General features: G+C 32.0%; 5 protein-coding genes across 8 annotated transcripts; 3 read left to right on the top strand and 2 right to left on the bottom strand.

Annotated features, from left to right (window-relative positions):
* The first annotated feature begins 1,124 nt into the window (after nucleotides 1-1,124).
* Nucleotides 1,125-3,307, top strand: LOC124947360 (endocuticle structural glycoprotein SgAbd-8). 2 transcript variants are annotated; one of them, XM_047489419.1, is made up of 4 exons: nucleotides 1,125-1,281; nucleotides 1,959-2,134; nucleotides 2,428-2,689; nucleotides 3,015-3,307. In XM_047489419.1, the coding sequence occupies exons 1-4, from the start codon at nucleotides 1,270-1,272 to the stop codon at nucleotides 3,111-3,113; spliced, it is 549 nt and encodes a 182-aa protein (XP_047345375.1). In that variant the 5' UTR covers nucleotides 1,125-1,269; the 3' UTR covers nucleotides 3,114-3,307. The 2 variants fall into 2 exon arrangements, with proteins under 2 accessions (XP_047345375.1, XP_047345374.1); XM_047489418.1 differs by having other exon boundaries at nucleotides 2,428-3,307.
* LOC124947358 lies at nucleotides 2,197-11,354 on the bottom strand. 3 transcript variants are annotated; one of them, XM_047489417.1, is made up of 5 exons: nucleotides 11,151-11,354; nucleotides 10,955-11,043; nucleotides 5,075-5,334; nucleotides 4,880-4,999; nucleotides 2,197-4,792 (listed from the first exon to the last, which is right to left on the bottom strand). In XM_047489417.1, exons 2-5 carry the CDS (start codon nucleotides 11,000-11,002, stop codon nucleotides 4,192-4,194), a joined length of 1,029 nt encoding a protein of 342 aa, XP_047345373.1. In that variant the 5' UTR covers nucleotides 11,003-11,043; nucleotides 11,151-11,354; the 3' UTR covers nucleotides 2,197-4,191. The 3 variants fall into 3 exon arrangements, with proteins under 3 accessions (XP_047345373.1, XP_047345371.1, XP_047345372.1); XM_047489415.1 differs by lacking the exons at nucleotides 10,955-11,043; nucleotides 11,151-11,354 and adding an exon at nucleotides 7,503-8,012; XM_047489416.1 differs by lacking the exons at nucleotides 10,955-11,043; nucleotides 11,151-11,354 and adding an exon at nucleotides 6,998-7,413.
* Nucleotides 11,355-11,652: 298 nt separating this feature from the next.
* On the top strand, nucleotides 11,653-14,543 carry LOC124947356 (cytochrome P450 302a1, mitochondrial). The gene is made up of 8 exons (XM_047489413.1): nucleotides 11,653-12,372; nucleotides 12,443-12,683; nucleotides 12,763-12,938; nucleotides 13,023-13,227; nucleotides 13,290-13,440; nucleotides 13,535-13,783; nucleotides 13,868-14,098; nucleotides 14,186-14,543. Exons 1-8 carry the CDS (start codon nucleotides 12,180-12,182, stop codon nucleotides 14,300-14,302), a joined length of 1,563 nt encoding a protein of 520 aa, XP_047345369.1. The 5' UTR covers nucleotides 11,653-12,179; the 3' UTR covers nucleotides 14,303-14,543.
* Nucleotides 14,123-16,466, bottom strand: LOC124947357 (26S proteasome regulatory subunit 7). Its single transcript, XM_047489414.1, has 6 exons — nucleotides 16,264-16,466; nucleotides 16,146-16,183; nucleotides 15,478-15,960; nucleotides 15,237-15,401; nucleotides 14,987-15,153; nucleotides 14,123-14,906 (listed from the first exon to the last, which is right to left on the bottom strand). The coding sequence occupies exons 1-6, from the start codon at nucleotides 16,334-16,336 to the stop codon at nucleotides 14,528-14,530; spliced, it is 1,305 nt and encodes a 434-aa protein (XP_047345370.1). The 5' UTR covers nucleotides 16,337-16,466; the 3' UTR covers nucleotides 14,123-14,527.
* Nucleotides 16,467-16,585: 119 nt separating this feature from the next.
* LOC124947361 lies at nucleotides 16,586-17,653 on the top strand. The gene is made up of 2 exons (XM_047489420.1): nucleotides 16,586-17,241; nucleotides 17,314-17,653. Exons 1-2 carry the CDS (start codon nucleotides 16,699-16,701, stop codon nucleotides 17,470-17,472), a joined length of 702 nt encoding a protein of 233 aa, XP_047345376.1. The 5' UTR covers nucleotides 16,586-16,698; the 3' UTR covers nucleotides 17,473-17,653.
* The last annotated feature ends 45 nt before the right edge of the window (nucleotides 17,654-17,698 follow it).

A 17,698-nucleotide genomic window follows, 5' to 3' on the forward strand; every position in this document is an offset into this window, starting at 1 on the left:
CTCGTTCTTATCTCATCTCGTGACATCGACAGAAGAAAATAAAATGTCAACTTTTACAACTGTCAGAGTAATAAAGAAAAAAAAGAATTTAGGTACAGACTAAAAGATTTTTTTAGGTCATTTGTTCGTGGGAATTGTAAGCATTCGATCTATATTTATATCGATCATCTCATAGGATCGATAATTTTTTTGTGATCTCTTCGGTGAAAGCTGAACACATTAAGTCATTTATCAACTTGAGAAGATTCATGAAGACATCAAGTTTGATATTTAAAAAAAATTTCTTAGAATGAAGAGCCGAATTTGTGAAACGATTGATATTCAGGAACAAGTAAGAAAATATCTTGTGAAAGTGTTTAACGCATCTATGCGTTTGCGCAAGAATTAGGGTGTATACGGGTGACAGTGACATGAAAAAAAAAAAAAAAAGAAAGGAGGAAAGTAAGAAAAAGGTAATGTTACTTTCGCGATGATGCGAATAACGATGTTAACAGTTACGTGCATATATAAATAATATTTCAAGCTATTTGAGATATAATCTTTGGGAAACAAATCCATTCCGAAGTAGAATTGCGTAACGATTACTTAATTTCACATTATGAACTAACTCGAACGATCGTGGAAAATGGAAAATCAATTGCCGAGATATAATTTGAAACGTATAAGTATCTTCTCCAAATAAAGTAACGTAAAGCGCTAGTTGGTAATTACATAAATAGTTTCCGCGTGCTATTTACATATTGAAAATTTGTCGATTACGACACAATAAAGAAAGACTTGGGTATTCAATGTGTAACGTTATCTCGAAAAGAGATGAAAGTATATCATCGACATACTTTCATAATAAACGGAAATAAAGCATGAGTTCGAGAGAACCAAAGAGATTAATTCGTTCAACATAAGCTTCGAACTATGTCTAAGGTCATCGACGGTATCTCTTCGTGTCTAGCTTCTTCAGGTAACTAGGTTCGATCTCGCAGGAAGCGACGCTCCCACATACACAAACACAAACAGACACCGAACATATACCTACGTTACATACTAATACTTCGGTATAAACCACATGAAGAATCCTTTATGGTCGAACATTCATTGAGTAGGGGTAAAGTGAGAGTTGGTATAAAAGGGGATTTCTTTCCTCTACCTGGATAGCACTCGATTGTGTTCGGCTGCAAGTATCATCGTTCACTTAAACGATACTCTTTGTGAAGCGCCAGTAACACTATTCTTATCCTTAAGTGTTCTTTTTCCAAACATCGATTCGGCACAATGAAACGTCTGGTAAGTAACATTTTCATATATTTAATGTTTTCATACTCCAGGATATCTCATTTACTGTGATATACGAGAGACATTGTTAAAACATCGGTTTGTTCATACTTGTCATTGTCTTATTAAAGAAACAATATCACGTTTTTAATGTAAGATTCAAGTGAATTCTCGATCTTTACCCGTCTAATACCCCGCATAATTGCCAACTTGTTCGTTTTTATCGAACATCAATATCGATAAATTTCATTCTAATTACCTTCCAAGTGATTGTAAGTTAATAATCGTCGTAAGTTAATCCAATGTGAGTTAATTTATTTTACTTTTTCAACGATGCGATAAAAAAAAGAAAAATTGTCGAGTAATACAAACGTAACACGAGATAATCGATTATAATACTAGAAAAAAATAATGAGTTGAGATGAGCAAGAGAAAGAGAGATGATAGGTCGGATAGAGTTTGCGGGTCAGGAGTTAAACGACCCACGTTGGCATTTACTTCTTACTTTCACTCATCGCATCGAGAGCGTCCGAGAAGCTTCGTTGCTTTTGGTCCAGACGGATGATACTTCGAACGTAACATCGTGCTCTCTCTTTCTCTCTCTCTCTCTCTTTCTCTTTTTTTCTTTCATAATAAAAATATGCTGTGATATAGATCATAATTAAAAATTATTTTTTATCGGATCACAGATACTAGTCGTGGTCTTGGGTTTAGCAGTAGCCCAAGATCCAAATTATCGCAGCAATTACCAAGACGATGAACGACAGAATGCTGCTACCGATGGAAGACGAGGTACAACGACAACGCCAATTCCTATTTTACATTGGAACAAACAGCAGGAACATGATGGAACTTACAAGACCAGGTATTTACAAAAAACCTGATCTACCGGTCAATTTTATAAATTCAATTTTCAAGAATCATGAGTCCTATACAATAAAACAAAACTGTTTTATTTTCTCTTACATTTCAAAACGTATGTTGAACATTTTTGTCTTTTCAATACAATAATATTTATTCTTTTTTTGTTTGCATAACGAATGAGATACGTTAAAAATCTCGATAAATTATAAACCACTTCTCATCTTATCGCGTTCGCAAAAGAACGATAATAACAGTTTAACTCAATTTCGCGGGCTTATGATGATTCCTTCGTAGTTACGAAACCGGGAATAATATCATTGCCGAGGAGAGCGGTTACATCAAAACAGTTGGTGAAGGTGCGGAGCAAGGTGAGGCATTAGTACAACAAGGGAGTTATTCCTACATGAGTCCGGAGGGGCAGTTGATCACCATTCATTATACCGCGGACGAGACGGGCTTTCACGCGTCCGGCGATCATATTCCCACGCCACCACCAGTCAGTGAAGAGATTCAGAAAGGCCTCGACCTCATCTTCGCAGGCATTCGACAACAGGAGGTACATATATACCATCTATATACATATATGCTACCTACGATCTTTTATTTCTTATCGTCCCCATCTATCTACTTCTATCTCTATCTTTTCTCTCATTCTCTCTCTCTTTCTCTTTCTTCTTTTTACCTACCCTGTTTCCTCGCGCAACATCCTTCTTCCTATCCCTTTCCATCTCTATCGTTCTGGAAGAACAAACTCTTGCGAAAACAACAACTTCGACGTTTCTTTTCTCTTTCGATATCTCGATCTTTCGACTTAACAGGTCGTAACGCAACATTTAAATACATTTCTACATATCTTTCTTTTTCTTTTTCTACGTTTATAGGAAGCCGAAGCGCGAGAGGCTGCCTCGAAGAACCAACAGCAACCATTGAGTCAACAAATCGATAGGAGGGACGATTACGATAAAAAGTTCCGACAATAAGGACCAAATAATCTTCTCCTCCAACGTCCAGTAACCAGTTTTCATTCGTACTCACCCAATCAAGACATACCGTTTCGTTTCTAGCGTGTTATATAGCATGGCATTTTTGCTAAGGCGTAGCGATTAAGTCATTAGATCACGTATTAAAACCCGTCCCTCTCATCTCTATCGATAATACACTCGATTATTACGTACGTTTGTAGTAAGAAACGAAGCATTGTTCCTTCGCTTTCGCTCGTTCCTAGCGTCACGCTTGAGAAATGCGACGACGTTCTCCAATTCCTATTTTTATGTTCTCATTTCTTTTCATTCATTACTTTATCCATAGCGATTGAAGTGATTTGCATTAAAAAAAAAAAAAAAAAGAAAAAAAAAGAAAAGAAAAAAGAGAACAAAAAAAAGAAGTTATTCACAACTGGTTACGTCATTCCTTCCTATGGAAGTTAAGGTAAGTGTTAAGGTCAATGGACGATGAATGTGAAACACAAACACGTTGTTCCGGTAAATGACTATGATATAAAGGTATGTAGTTCATTACGGAACAAAGCATCTTTATTATTAGCTTTAAGCATATGCTTCTCTCTTTGTCTCATGAATAATAAGAAGAGAGAAAAATAAAGAGAGAAAGAAAGAGAGAGAACAAAAAAAATACTTTTTTGTCAATAGTATTTTACGAGGTAGTGCGTTAACGTTGTCGAAGCTATTATTAATATTATTATTAATCATTGATATAAGTTAAGTAAATTAATTTATTAAGAATCTAGAGAACTTAATTACGACGTGCCAACTATCGTTACTTTCATTTGGATGATCTTTCATATTTGCAAAGATAAGAAATTCTTAAAGAAAAAAAAAATTAAGAATTACTCGCATCGCATACTTTCGTAAGGGAGACTAGCATACACGATAGGGAATAACAACCGGATCATCGAGTCCAGACTCATCAAACGTTCGATGTTGCAATTTATCGATGCAATACATCGTACGTATAAGGCATAACTTAAAAGTAACGTGATTAAGATTATTCAACGATCTTTTAGATCTGCTCTTCGATCAGCTCTTCGAAATACGAAGAAAATTAGGAAGACATTCTATTCGTTCGAGAAAGATCAGGTGGCGATGGATCGTATGGCTTTGCTGCAAAGCCAACGTATCTATTATTTTTTTTATGAACAAATCCATTAGTTTGTGGATCCGTCTTGTAATAGATGACTCTTCTGATACCAAAAGGATCGATATAACCGAAAGAACCAATACTTTCTCCATTAGGTTCACGTTCTTCCTCGTGATATTGACGTCTAAGATAATATTCGAAACCATTAGCAGTAGTATGGACTTCGTTATGTGGTAGAATATCATCGGCCAGCTGACTTTGAGACATTTGAGACGGGCTCGACAATCTGTAAAACGTATCGCTACTTGAAACAGGTGATTGAAGAGCTTGAATAGGTTGTACCGAATTCTCTCCGTAATAAGGACTATTAGCTCGCGAGTAATCATTCGAATTTTGCGATCCAACGATCGGTGGTACGTAATTTGCTCGGTTCGGATAATAATCGTTGCTGGGCTGTGACAGATATGGTGAGATCGTAATCGGCCTGATAGTCGTTGGAGTGTAATAACCGGTCCTAATATCATTCCTGGGCAAAGGACTGACATCTACATTCCTGTTCGGTTTCCTACAAGAGAATGAACATTAACAAAAATATTTTAGATTTTAATAAAGATAAAAAATGACGATCATTTATCTTTCCAATTGAAATAACCTGAACGGATTTGGTGGCTTTCTAGTCTTTACTAAAACTCCACTTTGAGCTGGTGCATCCTTGGTTCTTATTAGAGCTTCATGAATTGGGGTATCCTTCCCAACATACGTCATCTTCGACCTACAACAAAATAATACATATAAACGATCTGTTCTAATATTAATTCTAACGTAATTTCGTTTTACTTTTGTTTACTTTAGAATTCGATAGCCTTGATGGTCAGCAATATAATCCTTATAACGCAAATATCCAAGAGGATCGAGCCAGGCCTCCGTACCAATGACCGTGCCATCGGCCAATCTTTTTTCTTTTCGAAACTGACCGTTCAACGTCTGAAAGCGAAAGTATCGTTCCGGACCTTCATCAGTCTGTATATGGTATTGTGTATTTGGAACATAATTCCAGCTTCTTCCTTCGGCTTCGTAAGCATTTGATGCCGAAAAAAAAATCGAAAGCTAAAAGAAGAATATTTATTATCTATATTAATTAAGAGAAATATCAATGTGTTTCCTTTATTTTTTTTTTCTTATCATTTAAAGTCACTGTTGTATATAAAGCGTCCACTAAGATTTCTTGGTCAAGCCAACACCAATGTAACGAGTTCATTGACGTTTCCTCCCACGGTTACAGTTCAAACAACTGCCTAAGCTAGCTAGTTGTACGTTTATCTACCGACGACTATCTCGTAACGGTACCAAGAAAAACGGCAATAACGTATTTCACTGTATTCCTATCCATACCTGTTTTTATAAAAATGGTGAAAAAATGAACAACGTTTGTGACACTTTCTACAAAAAAAAAAAAGATAAAAAGAGATAAGCAGAGAGAAAGAGAAAGTGATCAAGTAAGAACGAAGAAGATCGGAAGAACGAAATAATCAATTCTTTACGGCTACGCTACTGTATACACATATACACATACACATACATACGATATTATGTAGCTACATAATATGTATAATCGGCATAAAACGGAGCATGCAACTAGGACGCAATATGAGATTCACAAAGCAATCCTTTTAAGGTCCTACGACCATGAACAGAAACCAAGAGGCGAAGCAAGAGGCGTGACAAGGACGCAATGATTGAAGCAAACTGACTGATAATTATCCTCGATTATTATTTATTCTATTTCTCTAATGTTACATTGGTATCTATAGTCAATGTCGTTTTATAAACTTTTTTATTTGCTCGAGATTTCTTTCTATGATTCTATCATTTGAAATACGAGTTCTTAATTCCTATATAAGATACATATACGTAATCTCCCTTCTATTTAGGATAACGCGTGGGCTTGACCAAGACCGTAGTATTTCTCTCTTACGCTCCATATTAAGAGATGCCGGACCTGGCAAGTTAACACGTTAGGGCAAACATGTCATCGTGTAATCGAAAGAATTACCTTACATCCCTTAGAGATAAAAACTTAACTATGATATCACTATATTTATGTTATTACGTCGTATTTTATAACGATAATGAAATGTAGAAACTCGGATCATTTAAATAATACATATTATGCACACCATTATGAAAATATAATTTATGATTCATGAAGACGATTCTCGAGTTAGAATAGACAGGTTCTTGGAAATGACTAATGGAACATCAAAAACAGGAGTTCAAAAAGAAAGAAAGAAATAAATACAGAGAATTAAAAGTGAAAGAAATTATTTAACAGCATTGATGATACACGTTCTCGTCGAAACCATTGGAATGTCGTCCAGTTTAAATTATACGAACTCGTCCAACCAAGTTCTTCGTTTGTTATATATATTGTGAATCTCCAGTAAATTTCTCCTTCGTGAACAGAACGAGTCTCCTTTCGCTTTGATATTTTTCGTTGTTCTTAAATTTTTGAAATTCTCTCTCTCTCTCTTTTTTTTTTTTAAATTCGGTTATATGAGAATGAAATCGTTTGAACGATCACACCAATCAAATCTCTTCGACAATCTTTCATTTTTTGTTCATATACAGATATATACGTGCTTGTACATACATATAGCATGTAAGTACTATGTATGTATGTATAGCGTGAGATGTAGTATCATTAAACAATCATACGACGTGGAATATGTTTATCAAAAATGTATAGATGATCGTCACGTAGAATACTTACAAATGGCCTTCCCATGGACACACATGCATAACTCGATTGTCATTCCCCGTACGTAGGGTTAATTATTCTCGTGCCTTTTATATTCCAACGCTATTGCGACTTTGTCATTTCTAAACTATTCTCTCTGGCTATTCAATCGACGCAATTATTACGACATGAGGAGTCTAATTTGATTTTTTCTTTACTTTTTTTCTTCTCTTTTATCGAACGTAGTCATACGTTCTTGGTATCGTAATGTCATTATCGTCATGATGACTATCATTACTCATGCTTCATTTCATAGCACATGTCATATGTTTGTATGAATGTACTTATATATATATATGCATATATTTATGTATGTATTTAAATGATGTTTGGTACTCGTTCGATAATGCATTAAAAAAAAGGACTCATATCGAGATTACGAATCGAAAGAATCTGTCATATGATCCGAATGGTGAAATAAAATCAAAGATGATACTCGGTTTGAAAAATGAAGAAAAATAAATATTGTTCGACCTACCGTTAAGACGATCGATCCGATCAACACACGGACATGCATGATATATCGTCGTATATTATTGGATATTTTTCTATCTTTTATTTCTAATCTTGCCAGTTAGCCCTTCTGACACAAGTCGTTCGTTCGTTTGTGTACCACCCCTTTCGCTTTTTTTCTTCGTCTTTGTCAATACATTCGTTAGAATGTCCTTCACCCTCGATCCTTGTCAATCGATGATTTCGTTGAATTTTCAAAAGGGATAGACCGAGTGATAAAGATTCTTGATGATCTTTTCATCTCTCGTTTCGCATAGTTATCTCAAATGGGAAAACTATAATATTGATTCGAAGACATTCTTTTATCGATTTAAACTCATCCACATGGTTTTCTCGTAAATCGCGAAAGAAAGAGAGAGAGAGAGAGAAAAAGTAAGACAAAGACAGGTAGAAGTAAAAGGGAAAAAGAGACTAAGTAACAGAGTATAGTCGAAGTGTGCCGAGAGGACGCGATACAGTGACTGAGAAACGACGAAGACTCTCGCAATTTTCAGAGCTAACGCCAAGTTCCGAGGACCTCCGTTCCTTCCTTCGAGATCACCCCACGCCGCAAGTAGTTGAGATTGTTTTTCCCAGCGTGTTCAAGACCTCGACCCGCCCACTGTCGCGAATAAGTATTTACTTGCCGTTGTTATACATTACAATATATACGTTCGAAAAATAGGAAATTAGTTTCTGTCCTCCTAAAACTTATAGAAAAGAAAAAGAGAAAGAAAATAATAATAATGCAAATATTCGAAGATCGACGATATTTCTTGAACGAAAAAAAGAAAATTAAAATTAAAATTTTCACGCTAAAATCCATCCAAATGATACTAGATAAATTCACATAGAGTTTAATTTAAATTACGATCAGTATGTGGCTTAGTGTATTCTTACGGTAAACATATTTAAAAATTAAGTATATTTTTGATATGAAAAAAAAAAAAAAAATATAAATCTTGAAATTTAAATTTCCCACTAAAATGATTCACCAATAGGGTTCAAGATAAATTCACATGGCGCGTAATTTAAGTTACGATCTTTGTGTAGCTTTTTGTTTTCTTCTATGCAGAAAAGTAATTACGTGTCATAGTTATATATACGATACATACATTAGAACGATATATCACGTTCGATTTCTACCCACATGCTTTAGCAAGGAGATCACCTCTTTTACGCATAATTCTTGATCACGCGGTACGTAATCGCTGATCATGACCGTGCACTGATCGTAGCCTCGAAACTCGCATAATTATAGCGATTTCATCTCGAGTCGATGTAGCTAGCTAGCTAGTTAGTTAGTTAGCTATTTACCTTCAGCAAGAAATAATTATCCATTATATTTAATGATCATGAAATGGTGAATCTTTAGAATCGATTTTTGTATGAAATGCATTCTTGATCCATAAATATTAGGAAGCCTACGCATTTTGAAAAATTCTGTATTACTGACTCATCGTTCGATTTTACGGATTTCGGTATGTTGCTTATAAAACGGAATATTTTTTCTCTTCTTTCTTTTTTTTTTTTTTTTATACATTTTTATACTTCTTGCGTAGATGTAAATACGTAAATATCTTTATTTACAGTTACTTGCTAGATCCTATTCTCTTGCTCTACATAAAAGATTTTTAAAGACTTCCCCCTTCACTAATTTGCATTAAAAGAAGGAAATCGCCCACGAAGTTCGAAATCGTTTGGAAAGCATACATGCGTTGTTTTGAATTTCTCTTATATCATATTATCTCACATATATTATAATAATATTTATATAAGCGTTTTATTTCAATGATCCTTCGTTTTAACGAGATTCTCGTTTGCCTCTTTCCCGGATCATTGCAAAAGAAAAGAGTGTGATGGCGTTACGTTGATTCGTATAATCTACGAAATATCGTGTATCTACCGTAACAAAGTACACACTCATGTCAGCCGTGAAATCTTTTCCTTTCGTGTTATGAATACAATTTAAGGATCCATTCATAACAATGACGTTTAATCAATGGTATTTTCTGGAGAAAACATTACAAAATATAAATTATAAAAAATAAATATAAATTACAATATAATATAATATATACAATAATATATTTTATATTATAATTTATATATATTATTATATATAAATTATAATATATATATATAATGTTTATTATACATATAAAAATAATAGGTATATAATATTAATATAATAATACATATATACATATTAATATAAATATACATACGAAGAATTATCAGAAACATTGTTGAGTTTTCTCTCTGAGTTACGATGGAGTATCGAAAATGGATTAATCATTAAAAATTTCAAATGACAGATATTTAAAAAAAAAATTTGTTATAAATAATTTTCATAAAACCATGTATTGTATAAATATTCGACATTAATGACCTTCCTAATAGACCTATAGAGTATAGAAAACCTATAGAGTATAGAACCAATTGTAAGAGACTGATATCTTATGAAAAAGTTGTCATAATTTTTATGATACAACGTATTAAAAATTTTTATTAGACCTCTCTCTCTTTCTCTCTCTCTCTCTCTCTCTCTCTCTCCCACACACACACACACACACACACACACACACACATATACACACACGTACAATTTGTTTATGACGTAAACTTCAAAATTGAAAATGATGGGCCAAACATGGCGGACGTTTCATAGTTAAATTCTGTGTGAATGTAACTTTAATATGAAAAGAAAGAGAAAAAGAGAGAAAAAGAAACGTAAGGTGCGTGGGAACGTGCCCGATTCTTAAGAACGCCCAATCCCTAAGCTCCTCGAAGAAAGGTCGACTAGCTGTGTCACCGGAAGTAGCAGAGATGGTTCTTAGATCAGCCGCAGGACAAAAACAATAAAGTAGCGCAAGGCGGCTTCTTCCGACTCGTTGAACATATTTGATGTACCAATATATAGATACATTTATATGTGCATATGCGTATAAAGACACGCAGATACAACAACAATAGCAACCTGTATTTTCTCTTTCGTTAGAAGCGTTCACAACGGAACGCTTTCACTTTTACAAGCTATATAACTATGAGAGAAATTTGGATCGATATCTTTTTTCGGCAGAACCAAGAAATTCGATTTGATTAGAAGCTTTTCATAAATTAAAAGAAACCAATAAATACGAGCTAAGGCTATCTCTTTTATATTATTAACAACATTATAAATCCGTTACTTTCTAATGTTTTTTTTTTTTTTTTATATTATCTCGCGAGCATCCTCGAGATCCACGGATGATCACGTGTCACATTTTTAATAATCTTTTATTCACATGCAGACTCGCGCGTCTCCTTATTATTCGATTCTTTACATCGATCATCCAGTCTCACGAAGTTTTTTTCTTTTTTTGTAATTATTATTTTTTTCTTTTCACGATTCTTTTCATAGCTTTCAATAGACTTAGCGAGAATCGTTAAACTTACCAGGAATAACGTCAGCGATTTCTTCGATTTCTTCGATTTCTTCCGCATACCGAAAGGATGAGCGATGATTTCAATTTTCGCGCCAAAATCTTATTAAAAAATAAAATTATTACGACGATAAACTCTTGCACGTAAAACTCTATGATGCTGATGGAATATCGATGGTAAAAAAAAAAAAAACACACTAACAACCTACCACGGTTTGTTTCGTTGAATACGATAAAATAGGCGTAACTTACACCTTCGGATATTCCTTTATTGGAATTGTCGGATAAACAACAATGGATGATCGTCAATTTAAAATAGACAGGGACCACTTTGTAAATCGAATAGGTGAATTGAATTGATCGTCTAACTTTATTCGAATGATCATGTTTACTATTCGTATCGATATTCTCTATCCGTTATTTTCTCCGAGTGTTATGTTCACTTTACCATGGCGAAAGAGAAAAAGGCGATTATAACATTCAAGCCAAGTAGATTATTTCCCTTGACTTTCTTCCCATTGCCTTTCACGAGCGAAGATACATTTCGAACTTTACAATGTCGAATATATTATTTTCTACGTACGAAACATCAAAATAATAATTTCCTTTCTTTTTGTGTATATTCTTTCTTTTTTTTTTTTTTCTTTTTCTTTTTTGTATTATTTCCGTTCGATTTTACATTTCATTTTTGAATGAAAGATTTTATCAAATATTTTTTTAAAAGTAAAACGTTATGTAAATATATAACTTTGGTAGAACACGTATGCTCGCTTTTACAATGTTTATATGTAACCATGTCAAAGAATAAAGTAACTTTATCTTTCTGTAATATCAATTTATACGATAGACTGGTAAACACATTAAAATTTACGAGGTAGCTAACATTAGGAATAAATCACATTGAAAAACATCAGTCAACCGAAAGAGTCGATCGACAAAGATTTTCAAAGTGACATGTAAGCCGGTTAACCTATGCGTGCGTGTTTAAAATTAAAACTTGCAGTGGCGCGAAAAAACGTTCGTTATTAATGTGCTTTGTTCGCAAGTATATAATAATATGATCTAATATCTTAATAATCATATGTAATATTTTTAGATTGCAACTGTTATTGAGAATTTGTTAGCATTATTTGTTATACGTTTGATGTTTACAAAAAAATTGGATTCTGTAGGATAATATTTTTTTTGTATAATATAACCTGGAATTTGTTGTTTCTTGGCACAAAATATTTGCAAATATGTTTTCACGAATAAGAAAGTTTCAAGCTATCTCATTGCTCTCAAAAAGATCATGTTTCCATATATTTACGAATAATTACATAGTAAATTTTTCTACAATGAATGAAACGGTCTTACACTCCTTTCAAGATATTCCAGGACCAACATCTTTGCCTTTAATTGGAACATTATATAAATACATTCCTTTAATTGGTAAATTTAATGAATTATATTATAGCTGATAAAACCAATAATATTATGCTACATTATATCTACTTGTTAGGAGAATATTCATTTGCGAGCCTCTATGAGAGTGGAGTTAAAAAGTTGAAACATTATGGTCCATTGGTACGAGAAGAAATAGTGCCAGGAGTAAAAATTGTATTAGTTTTTCGTCCTGAAGATATTGCAAAAATTTTTAAAGCAGAAACAGGTCTATATCCTGAACGCAGAAGTCATTTAGCTCTTTTTAAATATAGAAAGGATAGAAGTGATATATATAATACAGGAGGTCTTTTACCAACGTAATAAATGAAGTTTCTTTGATAAATCTTGGCAATTAATATTTACAAAAATATATTTAATATCAAATGTGTATTTTAGAAATGGACTTGAATGGTGGAGATTACGTAAGGAGTTTCAAAAGGTTCTTAACAAAATGAATCATGTTATTAGTTATCTGCAAGACACAGATCATGTTGTTAGAGAATTTGTCCTTGTTTGTACTGAAGAAAAATTTGATGATTTCATACTACTACTTTCGCGTCTCTTTCTTGAATGTAACTATTCTATATACTTTGTATTTTTATAATATCTATCTTTGAACATTTTTGTATTTTCTGCAATATGAAAAATAATTCTAGTAACATGTTTCACGGCCTTTGATGTAAGAATGAATAGCTTCTCGAAGGAAGAAAGAGAAAAAGATTCCAGAAGTTCGAGACTCATTGATGCAGCATTTACAACTAATAGTGCTATTTTAAAACTAGACAATGGGCTTAGGCTGTGGCGATTTTTTGATACGTTTCTCTATAAAAAAATGTGCAAAGCACAAAACTATATGGAAAAGTATGTTATATAATTTCTGAACATTTTTTAAAATGCTATTTTATCGCTTTTTTTTTTTATAGAATTGCAATAGAAATGGTAAATCAGAAAATACAAAACAATACTATTTCTCAGAAAAACTCCTTTCTTGATGCATACTTAAGTAATCCTGCTTTAGATAAAAAAGATATAATTGGTATGGCTTGCGATATGTTGCTCGCGGGTGTCGATACTGTATGTATCTTTATATAAATACTAACAAATGAAAAATTACGTTATCATAAAATAATAATTTTTAATTACGAAAACATTTATACCATTTATTTAGACGACTTATACTATGGCTTTTGTTCTGTATCATCTTGGAAAGAATCCTAAGTGCCAAGAAAAATTAAGATCAGAATGTTTAAAGTTATTACCCGATAGTAATAAAGCCATAGAACCAAATATTTTGCATAAAGCTTATTATGCGAAGGCTGTACTAAAAGAAACATTTAGATTGAATCCAGTATCAATTGGAATAGGCCGTATTTTGCAAACTGATATTGTTCTTAGTGGTTACCATGTACCTAAAGGTGTAAGTATTTAATTATCAAATTTCTATGTATTATTTATAATTATGTTCATAATTATGTATTATTTATAATGTTTGTATGTTTAGACTGTAGTTGTAACGCAGAATCAAGTCACGTGCCGACGTCCTGAGTATTTCGATGATCCACATTCATTCATACCAGAAAGATGGTTACGGAAAAATGTAGACGCCGAAAGTAAAGATTTTAATATTGTAAAATCTGTTAATCCATATTTAGTATTACCCTTTGGTCATGGACCACGATCTTGCATTGCAAGACGTTTTGCTGAACAAAGCATACTAATCATATTAATACGAGTATGTTATCAACGATTTATTAAATTAAATTAAAAATTTTTATTTTATATTTTATACTCAATTAAGAAAACATATTTTTTTATTCAGATGTGTCGAGAGTTGGAATTTACTTGGTGTGGTGATAATCTTGGTTGTAAGTCTTTGTTAATTAATAAACCGGATGGTCCTATTAAGCTCAATTTTACAAAGTACAAACAGCAATGAATTCTATGTACTCAGTTTTGAGAATATTAATTAAGATTGTAAAAAACCTATTTTATAATATTTTTATTTTTATAGAAAGATTAAGTTTTTACAGCATTTATTGTTATTTTTCAAGATTATTGTATCATTCAAGATTATTAATCATATCTTTTTCAATGTTATATTATTTTATTATCCAGTATTTTTATCAAGAAATTCCTATGTATTTCATTATAATAAATGTAATTAATTATAAGTCATATATTTAGGAGTAGCAGAGAATTTAGCATAGGACTTAATAACTTTGTTCACAGCTTCGAGAAAATCTTTTTCTGTTGCTACTTTGCGACGTGCACGAATTGCAAACATTCCAGCTTCCGTACATACTGACCGTATTTCAGCTCCTGTGCTATTAGGACATAAACGAGCAAGTAACTCAAATCTAATATCCCTTTCAACGCTCATTGAACGCGCATGAATTTTAAAAATATGAGTTCGACCCTCAAGGTCCGGTAAACCAAACTCAACTTTCCTATCCAAACGTCCTGGCCGCATTAATGCTGGATCTAACGTATCTGGTCGATTAGTTGCCATTAAAACTTTGATATTACCTCGAGGATCAAAGCTAAAATGAATATATTATCGTAATTATATATTATGAAAATCGTTACTTTCCTATACAATATACTTAAGATAAAATCTTACCCATCTAATTGATTAATCAATTCTAACATCGTTCTCTGTACTTCATTATCACCACCAGCTCCATCGTCAAAACGAGCACCACCAATGGCATCAATTTCATCAAAAAATATTAAACAAGCTTTTTTACTACGTGCCATTTCAAACAATTCTCTTACCATTCTTGCACCCTGAATTCCAGAATATAAATAATCATATTACTAACATAATTAATTACATTCTATTGTAGTATATCTTCTAAATAATTACATACTTCTCCAACATATTTTTGAACTAATTCTGAACCAATAACACGTATAAAACAGGCATCTGTTCTATTGGCCACTGCTCTTGCACATAATGTTTTACCAGTTCCAGGTGGTCCAAACAGTAATACACCTTTAGGAGGTTCAATACCTAAGTTGACAAACTTTTCTGGCTGCAAATAAATGAACAATGTAAATGTGACAATACTTTAACAAAGTATATACTGTTAATTAAATTTACATACTAACATGAAGTAATGGTGTTTCTACCACTTCTCTCAACTTCTCTATTTGTTCTTTACAACCACCTACATCGCTATACGTTACATCTGGCTTTTCCTCTACTTGCATCATGGTAACAGTTGGATCTATCTTAGGTGGTAATGGGATATGAATTTGATACTTATTACGATCTACTCCAACTCTCATGCCTTCCTCTATATCTGTTGGTGCTACTGTATCTGCCAAGTCGACTACAAACTTAGCAAATTGCTTCACATTTATAATATACTTCGGATCATCAGAGTCAGCATTAATAATTTTGGTACAACGAGCAACTTGTAAAGGTTGCTCATTTTGAAGAGTTTGTTTGTCTGCTGCTAAATCCCAAAGAGCTGGAGGTGCTAAACCTGTGTCTGATTCTTTAATTCCTGTTAGTTCATTTACACGCTTTATTATAGTTTGTATATCTTCTTCAACTGCCTTTATACTCTTCGTATATTGACCTTGACCCTATATAACACACATAATTGTTATATCGATTCTATTACAGACGTATTAAATATAAAGAAGTTTTGATAAATGTATATCATAAATGAAATAACGAAGAGCTAAGGAAGAAAAAACCTAAGGATCATTGTTTTTGTAGTGACAAACAATATAATAAAACAGGTTATTTTCTTTATATTATAACTTACATATGTTTTTAGTAACGCGATATCAGCTTCATCAAGAGCTGAAATCAAAGAATAGAACATATAAAAATACAGAAGAAAAATAATAACTTCAAAAAAGAAACATTTCACTTCAACTTACACTTAATTTCCTTCTCTTCTTTTTCATCCTCCGTTTTTACTTTACGCATATCTTCTCCTAAATGGTCCGGCATTTTTTATATATTTATTGAAATAACTTATTTCGATTATATAAAAGCTTTAACATACAATAATAATGCAATAATTAGTTGACGCTAATCACGTTTTAGGTTATAGCTCCGACAGATTACAAGCAAAAATTGGTAGTCGTTATTCGAACATAACGTTTACCAATAGATAAATGTTCCTAGTAATATCTGATAAGTGATTGGTCAAATATAAGCCAATTCGATTTGAGGAATAATTGAAGACTTTTTTTTAATATATTTCGGTGAAATTTTGATGTGTTTGTCGTCAAATTTAGAAGTCACAAATTATTTATTTTTTATTTTTTTAGGTTAATATATGAGTGATAATAACAATTAATAAAATCTAAATGGCTTTAATATCCTGGTTAAAAGTATTAAAAGTGAAACCTTTGCTACAATTCGATTGTCATTTATCAAGTTTATTAAATAATACTTATAAGCAGCAAAAGTTACGAAGAAACCAAAATATTTTATGTTATAGTGTTCACGTTTCTTACAAAAAAGAAAAAAAAGACAATATATCAAAAGAACAAGTGAATACAGTTAGTGAATCTAAAATAACACTTTTATTACCAAACAATTCTATGATGGTTACGTATTTAAAGGAAGCCAAAAAACTTGCAAAGCATAAAAATTTAGAATTAACAAAAGTAGAGGATGAACAAAAAAATTCATCTAGAGATACATACAAACTCATACAACCAGGTGAAAAATACTTAGAAACAAAAGATAATGATAAAGAAAATGGTAAAATTAAAACAATGAAGCAAATACAGATATCTAGTAGAATTACTATACATGATCTCAATATAAAATTAAAAAACATCAATAAATTATTAAGTAAACATTATAAGATCAAACTTATCGTTAACCATAATTCAGAGACACATGTACGTTACAGCTTACTTCATATAGATCGATATGTTTGTCTGTTTATGAACTTATTTTATTTTAATTTATAGGATAAAGTATTGAAATATGCAGAATTTAATATAAAACAGCATGGAACAATACAAAAAACTGTAAAATCATTGTATACAACACTTACAATTACTCCTATTTTAAATGAGGATAACAATGAGAATTCAAATGATGTAAATGTAAATATAGAAAAAAAATGATTAATGAACTTTAAATTTATATAATAAATAGAATTATTTATCGATATAGTAATTGTAAATATAATATAAATGTGAATCTATTTATAGTACAAGAATAAAGTATGTAAATAAAGTGATAATATAAAAAGATATTATAACATACTTTAAATAAAAATATTATATTCAAATTTACAAAATGATTTGTTTTATGGTAAATATATTATATTGTTGTGCTATATAGTATTTC

Source organism: Vespa velutina, chromosome 2 (assembly GCF_912470025.1).
Source record: "Vespa velutina chromosome 2, iVesVel2.1, whole genome shotgun sequence".
Taxonomy (NCBI): domain Eukaryota; kingdom Metazoa; phylum Arthropoda; class Insecta; order Hymenoptera; family Vespidae; genus Vespa; species Vespa velutina.

Coding starts and splice junctions, on each gene's coding strand:
- LOC124947358 (XM_047489417.1), bottom strand. CDS start 11,002: ATGCGGAAGAAATCGAAGAAATCGAAGAAATCGCTGACGTTATTCCTG. Junction 5,335..10,954: donor AATCGCTGACGTTATTCCTG/GTAAGTTTAACG, acceptor TTCTTCTTTTAG/CTTTCGATTTTTTTTTCGGC. Junction 5,000..5,074: donor CAAGGCTATCGAATTCTAAA/GTAAACAAAAGT, acceptor ATTTTGTTGTAG/GTCGAAGATGACGTATGTTG.
- LOC124947361 (XM_047489420.1), top strand. CDS start 16,699: ATGGCTTTAATATCCTGGTTAAAAGTATTAAAAGTGAAACCTTTGCTA. Junction 17,242..17,313: donor ACCATAATTCAGAGACACAT/GTACGTTACAGC, acceptor TTTAATTTATAG/GATAAAGTATTGAAATATGC.
- LOC124947357 (XM_047489414.1), bottom strand. CDS start 16,336: ATGCCGGACCATTTAGGAGAAGATATGCGTAAAGTAAAAACGGAGGAT. Junction 15,961..16,145: donor TCGCGTTACTAAAAACATAT/GTAAGTTATAAT, acceptor TGTGTTATATAG/GGTCAAGGTCAATATACGAA. Junction 14,907..14,986: donor TTGATTAATCAATTAGATGG/GTAAGATTTTAT, acceptor TATTCATTTTAG/CTTTGATCCTCGAGGTAATA.
- LOC124947356 (XM_047489413.1), top strand. CDS start 12,180: ATGTTTTCACGAATAAGAAAGTTTCAAGCTATCTCATTGCTCTCAAAA. Junction 13,228..13,289: donor GCACAAAACTATATGGAAAA/GTATGTTATATA, acceptor TTTTTTTTATAG/AATTGCAATAGAAATGGTAA. Junction 13,441..13,534: donor TGCTCGCGGGTGTCGATACT/GTATGTATCTTT, acceptor CCATTTATTTAG/ACGACTTATACTATGGCTTT.
- LOC124947360 (XM_047489418.1), top strand. Junction 2,135..2,427: donor GATGGAACTTACAAGACCAG/GTATTTACAAAA, acceptor ATTCCTTCGTAG/TTACGAAACCGGGAATAATA.